The 11,481-nt window shown below is 56.6% G+C and overlaps 1 protein-coding gene across 1 annotated transcript; it reads right to left on the reverse strand.

Annotated features, from left to right (window-relative positions):
• Positions 1-534: 534 nt before the first annotated feature.
• On the reverse strand, positions 535-2,966 carry LOC139706472 (sperm motility kinase 2B-like). The gene is made up of 2 exons (XM_071614755.1): positions 996-2,966; positions 535-830 (listed from the first exon to the last, which is right to left on the reverse strand). The coding sequence occupies exon 1, from the start codon at positions 2,654-2,656 to the stop codon at positions 1,013-1,015; it is 1,644 nt and encodes a 547-aa protein (XP_071470856.1). The 5' UTR covers positions 2,657-2,966; the 3' UTR covers positions 535-830; positions 996-1,012.
• Positions 2,967-11,481: the final 8,515 nt, after the last annotated feature.

Here is an 11,481-nt window from a genome sequence, read left to right on the forward strand (position 1 = left end):
CTCCCTGCTCAGCAGCCCTGGGGAGCTCAGGGTGGCAGGCTGAAGGGCCCATCCCTGGGTCAGGACGCTCACAGGGACGGTCCCGCGCAGCCGAAGGCCTAGAGAGGTTAAAGCTTCACCAGGGCAAGACCGAGCCCCTGGCAGGGACATTCAGAGGACGGAGCAAGGGCAGCCCCCAAGCCACTCTGGGGGAGGCACCCACAGCTCTACCCTGACTGCCCCCGGGGCCTGCGACACGGTGCCTCCTCGTGCCACTCTGGGTGTCCCCCCAGGATGGGCTTGGGCTTGTGGCTCCTCTGTCCAGGGTTCCCTTCTGAAAGTGGTGACCGGGCACCATCAGTGTCAGGCCAGGCACAAGGTCTGCCTTTCTGCCCCCCACCCAGCCTCCTCCCCTGGGACCACTCTGGGTCACGTGTTGCCCTTGGGGACCTCCGGAGGGCTCCCTGTCACTGCTCCCTCACACCATCCCCACTGTGACACCACCACCCACTCTCCCACTGTTGCCAGGAGGCGGCCAAGGAACGCAACAGCTGATCCCCACGGAGCACCCAATTTATTCCAACATCCGTGGGACACGCGAATGGATGAAGAGCTTATTGGGAAGCATCTCTGCCCCAGAGGGTGGGAGAGAGAGCAGAGGAGAGCAGGGCGGGGCACGTGTCCAAGGAGAAGTCCCTGAGGTGGGATCCGGGTGGGGCGCAGGGGCCCACTGGTGTCCGGGTGTCTTCGGGTGTCCTCCTGCCTGAGGGGTCCGGGAGGCGGCGGCCAGGGCAGGTTGCACTTCTCGCTCCAGCAGCTGGCCCTCCTGAGGTAGAACCCGGGCCACCTGTCTGTGGACAATGAGAGGGGCTAGGAGTCAGAGTCGCCCACCCTGTGGTGCCCAGGTGGACCTAACCCTGGTGGCACCCCCCAAGGGCAGAGGGTGTCCATTCATCCTTTGGAGATGACACTCATCAAGGCACACGTGAGACCCAAGGCAGCACCGCTCCACCTACTTGGCTCCGTGGGCGTCTCAGCTGGGCGCTGGCCAGGGAGCCACTCTGTTTTTGAAGAATCTTCTGAGGGCCTGACCTCTGGTGGGGGCAGGTCCCGGGGGGTCCCTGGGTGCTGGTGCTGGTGGTGGCGCGGGCCCTCCAGCTGCGGGAGCCACTCTGTTGGAGCGTCCGGAGCCAGTCCTGGGGGCCTGCATGCAGCAGCACAGCCTCGCCAGACAGGTGGCCATCCTCCGGACCACTTCCCTCCATCCCCTGGCGGTGTCACGGGTCAGGCCAGGGGTCCTGGAGCCAGCAGGGGGTTGCGCGGTGGAAGAGGAGCTTGGATCCGGTGCCAGGGCCTGGGAGGACCCGGGCAGAGGGGCCGTGGGGCCGGGAGCAGGGACGATGGCCGACAGGCTGCACAGCATGATGGCGGGCAGGCTGGCTCTCCTGCTGCCCACCTGCCCTGAAGGCTTGAGCTCCTCAGGCTGCTGCTGCTGCTGCTCACAGGCCGAGAGGGGCCAGGAGCGCATGGCCGGCCTGCTGACGCCCCACCTTGGGCCCAGAGTCAAGCTGGAGGGGATGGACAGGGACGGGCAAGGCCCCACCTGTGGCCGCCCAGGTACCTGCAGCCGCACCTGGCAGCCCGCCCCCCGGGTTTTCTGGTGGCCCAGCAGGAGGTAGGTGGCCATGGCCTGGTTGAACTGGCGCGTCGCCACCGACACCCAGGTCTCCTGCAGCCCGTAGCCCAGGTCCAGCATGGCCAGCAGGATGGAGGTGTCCGGGCGCTTGGGGAGCAGCTCGGCGGGAGGACTCGGGCAGCGTTCCCCATCCTGGCTCAGCCACGGGTGCCCCAGGATCTGCTGGAGCGTGGGCCTGTGCGAGGGCTCCAGGGTCAGCATCCAGGACACCAGGCTCTGCGCCTCGTCGGACAGGTGGAACGGGAGGTGGTACCTGGCCTGCAGCACCTGCTCCTTGGCCTGCTCATAGCTGGCCCCGGTGAACGGGACGCTGCCCGTGAGCATGAGGATCAGGAGGACACCCAGGCTCCAGACGTCCACCGCGGGGCCGTCGTAGGGCTCTCGCCGGTGCAGCTCCGGGGCCCAGTAGGCCACGGTGCCGCAGAGCAGGCCCAGCTTCTCTCCGGCCCTGAACCTGCAGGCCAGGCCGAAGTCGCACAGCTTGGCGCGGCCCGCGGCATCCAGCAGCACGTTGTCCGCCTTCACGTCCCGGTGCGCGATGCCCTGCGCGTGGCAGTAGCCCACGGCGCTGGCCACCTGCCCGAACAGCATGCGGGCCTCGTCCTCCCACAGGCCCACGACCTCCGGGATGTGCTGGCCCAGCTGGCCCCCAGCCATGTCCTCCATCACCACGTAGGCAGTGCCGGGGGTCTCCACGATCTCCAGCAGCTGCACCACGTGCGGGTGCTCCAAGCCCTTCATGATGTCCAGCTCCGACAAGACCCAGGACAAGGTGGCCCCCGCCCCCTTCCGCAGGACTTTCACGGCCACCTTCGTCCCCGTCAGGATGTGTCGGGCCAGGAAGACCTTGGCAAAGCTGCCCTGCCCGACGACCCCCAGGGGCTCATAGCGGCCCGTGAGGGCTTCCTCCAAGGAGGAGCTGGCCGCGAGGTCCCGACACACCCTCCGCACCACACTACGCTCACTGCTCTCTCTAGACATCCTCCGCCCCACGCCCACTAAGCCCGCTAGCTAAAAACAAACACAACAAACAAAGCAAAGAACACAAGCAAAACTAACACAACAAAGCCCAACAGAAAGCCCCAAATCAAAGAACCAACCCGAGACCGCAACCAGAACCACCAAACCACCAACCACCAAACGCGCTAACTATGGGAGTCCCACAGGTCACTGCCTAGAGCTTCCTGTGCTTGTGGACAAGGTCCCAGCCTCGTCCCGGCCTTATATCCCCGCTGGCTCAAGGGCCTCACAATGCTGGCCCCTGTGAGGTCACAGCCAGGAGTGGCCCACTCACACCCGGGGGGGTGGCCCACGGTGGCATCTCCCACTCGGGCCTCCGGGACCTTGGCCACCTTCCTGGTCAGAACAAGGAGGGTCTGTGGAACCTGGGTGCTCCCGTGTGTTCGGGACCCCGACCTCTCCTTGCTGAGAAAGGAGGAGCTGGACCAGGCCTCGGGGCCCGTGCCTCGCCAGTACACAACTCTGTCGTGGCTTTCGCCCCGTGAAGACCCCACCCCAGGTCCTCTGGAGCCATTCAGCGCCCGTCTCCTCCAACTCAGACCGACTGGTGTCCAGAGAGTGGTAACAGTCCCCTCACGCCAGGACGCTGGTGCGGGTCGCTCTGCCCCCTGAGTCCCAGGACCACGTTCCCGACCTTTCTGGGGTGTGGGGGGCAGGGCAGGCGCCCCACAAGGTCCTATCAGGTCACTCGCCAGAACCCTGCCTGCAGCCCACAGGAGAGAGAGAGGGTGGGTCGCCTTCCAGGGATGAAGGCTGAACCTGCCAGCCAAGAACCCTAGGGCCAGCAGGTGCCCTTCCTGGGGTGCAGAGAGACGGAGGCGTCCCTGATGCCCCGGTCCCTTCCCGCTGCTCTGTCCACAGAGCCTGGGCTGGCTCCTTTGGAGCCTCACAGACTGACCGCTCTCCCCGGGGGACCTGAGGCGTCCCCGTGTCAGGCACCAGAGGCCAGGTGTCTGTGGGTTGGTCTGCCCTGGTCCCTTGGTGCTGCCTTTCTAAGTCCCTTAGACTGTGTGGATCTTAACGACAGGTAGTGGGTTCTCACACTTCCGTGGCCTCTTGACTCGGCCCAGTCCACGTTCACGTGTCAGGAGAGGTGCCCAGAGCTCGCCCTTGGTCCACCTTCCATGGGGCCATTGGTATTTCTTCACATGGAGGGAGGGTCCCAGGACGGTCCTCCCCCTTCCTCCCTCTCCCTCCTTCCCTTCATGCCTGGCTCTTCGTCCCCCTCTGCCCTCCCTCCTGGTCTGTTTAGTGCCCTCCTCCCCTTTCCTGGGGCCTGGCTGTCAACACCAGGGCCTCCTCTGTGCTAGCTGGGCGCTCTCTCACTCGCTGCACCCTGACCCTTAGACCAGGGTCTCGGGGAGTTCCTCAGACTGGCCTCAGTCTCTCAATCCCCCGGCCTCTGCCTCTCCAGTATGGGACTGTGGATGTGACTGTGGACATGCCTGGTTAATTGGCACACACCTGTGCATGTGCGGTTGTGATTCTCGGATCACAGCAGGGCCTTTTCCAAGGGGCCTGGTCCCTCTGTATGCAGAGCCTCGGGGCCCAACCCCCTCCTGAAGGCCCTCTTCTCCACAGTGCTGCCTCGTGCTGAACTTCCAACAGGACTGTTGGAGGAAAGCCCTCAAGCCCCAGGTGCAGGACTTGGTCACTAGATGTGCCCTGCGTCAGGGGAGTCCTTTTGATTCATCCATAGGACATTAAGTGGGCACTCAGAGCTGGAGGAGGACAGAAAGAGCTCTGGTGAACACAAATTCATGACAGTTGTCAACAGTGTGCTGCTTTTGTCTTCCCTGTGACTAAAGAGAATACTGTATGAAAAAAATCTCCTCCAGGGCTTAGCGCAGGTTATTGAGCCCAGGATGCATGCTCTGCAGCTCTGTGACACAGGTGACTGAAGGGGATGCCCTGGAGCTGTAGGGGGCATGCTAGGACCCCATGGGCGTGACGCTGCTCTGGGCTCACATCACTTGGTCATGTTAATTGGAACCCCAAGGAACCCCAAGGAATAGCTGTGGCCTAACCCAAATGAAAGGGAAAACCAACAAATAGCAAAGGAGGAAATGGCAGGAATGAGGCCAAGCATCCAGGAGACCTCTAGGAACACACAAGAGATGGCTCCGGTGCCCTCCCTTGTCAGGACGTCCTGTCAGGAAAGCCCATGAAACACTCCCTGGAAGCACAGGAGGACCAGGACCCGGAGGACAGGCTACAGGAGCCCCCTGAGGGAGACCACCCAGCCCTGGCCGGATCTGGGGGAACAGGGCCAGGCAGAGGAGTTGCAAGGCCCCAGGTCGTGGGCATGATGAGTGAGCTCAGAGGGATGGAGGGACAGGCAGGCCTGGGTGTGCGACCCCGTCCTGCAGCAGGAGCAAAGGAGAGCCAGGTATGGGTCTGACCAAGGTCACACTGGGCGCCGGCAGCTCTGGTGTCCACTCTGCAGATAAGGAAACTGAGGCTCAGGGAGGTCGAGACCCCTGTGAGTGCCTGCCTCCCTCCCTGGATGCACGGTCCTCACCCCCAGAGCACTGCCCTGGACCAGACTCACACGTGCTGGGCTCCCCACCTCCCAGGCGACTACTAAAGTGGGGTTGCAGCCGACAGCCGTCCAGATAGCTGACCCAATGTGTCGGGTCATTCAGCCCCTTCCCCACTGAGTCCTCAGCAGGCTCCCTGCCCCCAAATCACTTTGGCCCGTCTTCTCGGGGCTCTCCAGAGGACTGCTCTGGACACTTCCCAGACGGTGTTTTGCTCGTCTTGAGTTTGACGGCTCTGAGTCCTGGGAGGTCTTTCTACTTCCTGTGTAAGGAAAGCGCCACTTGTCCTCCAGAATCAGGAGAAACACACACAGAGCCCCCAAGAGTGGCAGGGACCTGGAATGCCTGGTCACAGAGCAGACGCGACACAGCTGGAGACAGCACTCGTGAACTGGAAGGTAGCCCTGAGGGAACGTCAGGACGTACCACAGAAAATCAAGAAGCTGAAGAAGGAGAAGACGGCCATGAACACCACAAAGCCCCAGAACCTCGTCTGAACTCGAGGGTAGAGAAGAAAGCACGCAGGAGAGCCCAGAGGGGCACTCTGCAAGCCAGGACTAGCATTTCCTGCTGAGGCCAACATGGGCTTCCTCGGACCCTCCTCGGCACCTCACAGTTGACTCAAGACTGTGGTGTGGCCGGAGACAGGAAAGCAGGACGTGGGTGCTAACTGAGGGCCACCACGCGGCACACGCTGCCCATGTGTCCCAGTGAGCCAGTCCCTGGCCTTGAGGCTGAAACCGCCACTCCCTTTTTGGCATGGGAGGTTCACTGTATCTCACTGGCTTCTGGGTGCTTGGTGGTTGGCACAAAGACACACACAGTAGGTGCTCAGTAAAGACCGTTGAATGAGCATGGACCTGCGGCTGGCAGAGTTCAGGTTCACGTCCACTGTGGCATAGAGGGGAGGAGGAGGAGGAGAATGGCTCTGAATTGAGGACCCTCTGACCCCAGGCCTGCACTGAACCCACATCCCAAGCAATGTCCACATGCCCCCATGGTGGTTTGGACCTTAAAGGGCCCCGATAGCTCAGGTGCTGAAGGTTTGGTCCTGTGGGGCTCATATCATGCCACTGTGTCTCGGAGACCAAACATGACCCAGAACCAGAACCCAGCAGGGAAGTGGCGCCCACTAGGGTGGGTTCTGGCCTTTCTTGGCCCAGCTCCTCCTCACTGTTTTCCTGGTCTCCTGCACTGTATCTGGGAGTGTCCGATTCATTTTCTGATTTCCCCAGTGGCTCACATCAAAGAGCCCGCCTGGGGTCAGAGGGGAAACTTGGACTTGCTGTTAGAGCCACGTGGAGCCTGTTGACTATGGGAGCCATGAGATGGACCAAATGGGGCTCACACTGTGCGATGGACACCAGGTGATGGGGGCTGGGGACAGGAGGTCATGCTTTGCATCACAAACACACCAAAAGCTTGAAGGCTTGCAACCCAATGCAGCCATGTTAAGAGGTGGGCCGTGGGCAGGTGACTGGACCATAACGTCCCTGACCTCAAAATGCATTATGAGGATTCACAAAGGATCCACTACCTGTGGGACTCTTAGGAAGTTGTGGAATCTCAGGGGGACGGGCCTAGTTGGGGGAAATAGGTAGTTGGAGAAGGGCCTTGAAGGCGCCTGCTTTCAGGTCACCACGAGGTAAGCAGATGCCCCACCACAAACCTGTTGTCCTGATGTTCTGCCTTGACAGGGGCCCAGGACAACAGGGCCAAGCAACCACACACTTTTACCTCTAAACAATAAATAAAGTAAGTCTTCATTTTTGGTAGGGAACTGTTGGGAACTAAACCCAGGGGTGCTTTGCCACTGAGACTCATCCACAGCTATTTTTTTACTTTTTATTTTGAGACAGTCTCACTAAGTTGATTAGAGCCTCACTAAATTGCTGAGACTGGCCTCAAAGTTGTGATCCTCCTGCCTCAGCCTCCCAAGCTGCTCGGATGACAGGTGTGCATCACCATGTCCGGCTCTTTCTTCCTTCTAAGTCATTTTGCTCAGGTATTTTGTTGCAGTGATGAAAAGCTAATTATCACACTTCCCAAGGCTGCTAGGGCAGCCGTCTGTCAGACATCAGGGGACAGGACTCCAGGAGAAAGCCCCACACCCTCTCGCTGACTCTGAACCCTGAGAGTCCACCCTGTTGGTCCAGCTCTATTTACACACCGTGGCAAATATTCCCTGCTTCACCTGAAACATTGGGCAGTTTTCAGATCTGTCTTAGTCAGCTTTTTCACTGCTGTGAATAAATACCTAACTAGAACAGCTGCAGAGGAGGAGAAGTTTATTTAGAGGCTCACGGTTTGGAGATCTCAGTCCATAGACAGCCAGCTCTATTCCTCAGGTAAAGCAGGACGTCATGTTGGAGGAGTGTGGTGAGGGAAGCGGTTCACATGATGATCAGGAAGCAGAGATACACTCTATTAGCCAGATGCAAAATGTAAGTCCCAAGGCCACGCCCCCAACGCCCACCTCCTCCAGCCACGCCCCCAACGCCCACTTCCTCCAGCCACGCCCCCAATGCCCACCTCCTCCAGCCACGCCCCCAACACCCACCACCTCCAGCCACGCCCTAGCCACCTTTGGTTACCACTCAGTTCATCCCATCAGGGGATTCAGCCATGATCAGGTTAAGACTCTTGTAACCCAACTGTTTCTCCTCTGAACCTTCCTGCATTGACTCTCTGCGTTGTGCAGGACATCTCACATCCCACCACACCACCACCTTCTCACAGTGATGGCTACAGCTAAACAGAGATGCTCATCACAAACGCAGGACCAAAAGGCTAGAACCTAGTTTACATTTTATAGTAGCTACATCAGTAGCTAATTTACCAACAGTTGGAGGGTTCTGAAGTGGAATTGACATCCACCACTACATGTAAGGGGACAGGGCGGGGGTGGCTGGGCAGCTGAGGGCTGGCCCAGCACGTGCAGGCCGGCTCCATCCCCTGCACTGCACACAAGAGCACTTCCGTGTGGCAGAATAATACTGGATGGTGATGAAATCAACCCCAAAGTCAATGAGAGATCAAGTTTCTGCAATCTCTGGTATATTGTTTTTTATAGAAGAAAAGCCACAAATGATACTAAACTACCAAAACACTACAAATATTAACATAATGCCTCAATCACCCTTGTAGAAAATGGCACAGTTCATAAAACTCAATTAAGTGAAAGAAAGCTTGTCGGAGGACTTCATCAATGACCAGGACGTCCACAGCTGGTGGTGGCCTGAGGTCCCTTACAGGCATGGAGCAGGTATGGCCACCCACACGCCCAGAGTCAGGCTGTCAGATGAATTCAGCCATGTCCCTTCTGGGTAAAGTAGAAGAGGCATCTTTCATCTCATTTTAATCTAAGATTGTAAATTACTATAAACACATAAGACTATCACTAAGCAAAGGATTAAATCTCAAACAACTTACTCTTTAGTTAAATACTTACTGATCCGTAGCACATATCTGGCCCTGCTAGAATCTGTCTAGTCTGTAAAGCATATAGTTGGAACAAAACAGAGACCCATGACTCTACAATTTCATAATCCCAACAAATGAAGAAACTCCAGGGACAGTTTTAAAAACGTGCTTTTGAGGACAAGACAGGGCCATCTGAACAGTTCCATGGGCCACATGGTCTAGGCCTGTGTCTCGGGCCTGCTGCAACCAGCACTGAGGTCCAGCCAGTGGACACGCCCACAACCCCCAGGGCTCTGCCCTCGCGGGCCCTGCGACTCCACACGCCCCTCCCTGTGTCCCCCAGGACACTCGAGGTCACCTGCAGTTTCTAGAAGTGTGCCCAGATGGGACACACCTGTGGACAAGCACGTGGCTGTTTCTACCTGGTGTGGTCGTGAGTGAAGTCGCTAGGTGGGGCTCGTGCCCGTCTCCTGAGGTCCCGCTGCCCTTGAGGAACCACACGGAGAGGAGCTGGGTAAAAGGAGGACAGGAGCAGTGGGCAGGACACACCCTGTCCAAGGGCTCACCTTAAAGACTTGAGACAAAGCAGAAACCGCAGAGAAGAGCATTGACTGCGAGACGAGCACTTTCAGGCATTACCCAAGGCAACCATGGGACTCTTCAAGTCAGTCTCCATGGTGACGTGGCATCATGAGAGGAAAGCGGTTGGGCTTCCGATCACAGCATGAGCATCGACTACTGAGACAAGCACTGTGAGAAATCAGTGCTTTGGTTCTCAGGTAATGCAAAGGCTTTGTTTAGAAATTGTTTTCTTTCATACTTGCAGGGAAGTCTAGCGCATAGGACACCAGCTCAGTGCCACACAGGCCTTGCCTCCTGAGCTGCTGTCTGCCTCATCCACATGCACTGTTACTGCCACGGTCATCCTTAGAGCTATCTGAGACACCATGCCAGGCACTGGGCACGCTGTCACCCTAGCGGCCCAAGGAGCAGGAGGATCGCAAGTTCCAGGCCAGCCTCAGCAATTCAGCAAAACCCTGTGTCAAAATAAAGATAAAAAGGGCTGGGGCTACAGCACTTCTCACACACAGCTCCTGTCAGTAGTGGGGCATTGAGTTCAATGTCCAGTACAGAAAGAAAGAAAGAGAGAGAGAGAGAGAGAGAGAGAGAGAAAAGAAGGAGGAGGAGGAAGAATGAGCTCAAAGATTCAAGCAATTCTTGAGTGTTTTAGGAAATCAAACTATTAAAATACCCTTCAGAATGCGTTTGAAACTGTTTTGTTATGATTATAATATTACATTTCTTAGAGCGAAAGTTAGTCACCTTTTAGAAAACTTCCCTGAGAAAAAGGCTAGTTTCAAGTTTTTAAAGTCTATGTGTATGGTGACAGATTTCACAATGACACTAAACTTTAAAAACTCTCACTTGTTGATATTTGTTGGGACATTAAGGAATACTCACATCATGTTGAAGAGTTACTAACAGCTCCTTCCTTTTCTAACTATATGTCACACAAAGCCAAACTGTCTTGATAGACATCAGCCAGGATGCTGTGCGGCACCCCTGGGCCGGCAAGAGGGGAGGGGGTCCCACTATTGTCTGTGAAGCTGCATGTCACAGCCAGTCACCGAAATGCAAAACAGAGCGCCTCTTCCCATGGTGTGTGTGTGTGTGTGTGTGTGTGTGTGTGTTTGTGTGTGTGAGAGAGAGAGAGAGAGAGAGAGAGAGAGAGAGAAGCTATACTGTGTGAACAGGTAATGCATTTTCATTTCTTGTTTAAATAAATTAAAGATTTTTTTAAAGTCTTCAGTTTTAATTTCTACAATGAATATGCCAATAGGTAGAACTTATACAAATAACACCTCTTTGGTGGTTTTTTGATAATTTTTAAGCAGGTGAAGGGGTCCTGAGATTTTGCACTCTTTGCTGTTTGCCCCCTTGGCCACCTGAGGGGGTTTAAGCATTCATCTCCATGGCAACTCCCTGGGTGCTGTGTACCCACAGATGGCCCACTCAGTCATGCCCTGGAAGGAGCAAGCTCTCTGCCCTTCCGGGTCTTTACAGAGATTCTTGAAGGCAGGAAAAACCATTGTCAAACCGTATCATAATTGTCAAACAATGTATCAGCATATGTTAGGATTATAATTCGTATGGGTTTTTGAAACTGAAAAGTTATACTATCCTTTAATTACAAAATAGTCATAAAGTATAAATCTGAACAATAAAGATTCCATACCTGCTCAAATCTACCCACCCAGAGATATTGACATTTCACGTGTACTCAGATGTTTTCCACAGGCACTGAGCGTGAGTGTGCGTGTGCGGGGAGGGTGGGAGGGAACGACCCTCTGTTCTCAGCCACAGGAGCTGCATGCTAAGAACTCTAGCTGGGAACTCTGTGGATTCTGAAAACCCCTGGGAGCTGAGCCGGAAAGCTACTGGATAAACTCAAGTGTTGCTTTCATCTGGTCGACCCTGAGCCGCCTTCCATGAGTGACCTGGGCAGAGTGGACGCCAGCTGCCTTCAGGCAGGAGGTCAGGACCTGGCACAGCACCTGAGCCCTCCACTCAGCAATGACAACACCGTCACACGTTCCAGCAGTGAGGTGGCCTGTCCAGTGCTCTTGGTGTTCGCGTCACTGAGAAATGTGCGTTTTGACCTCTTGGGTGAACGTTTGATAGCCCCATGACCTCTCACCTTATCCATCAGTTTATCCTCAGGTCTCACTTAGAGGAGGCCCACGCACCAGCCGACACCTCTGTCCTGGGACGCGTCAGGAGCCATCGGCATCAGAGGCTCCTTCAATCAACTGTGGGAAGCAC

The sequence above is a fragment of the Marmota flaviventris genome, chromosome 7 (assembly GCF_047511675.1).
Source record: "Marmota flaviventris isolate mMarFla1 chromosome 7, mMarFla1.hap1, whole genome shotgun sequence".
In the NCBI taxonomy this organism is placed as follows: Eukaryota; Metazoa; Chordata; class Mammalia; order Rodentia; family Sciuridae; genus Marmota; species Marmota flaviventris.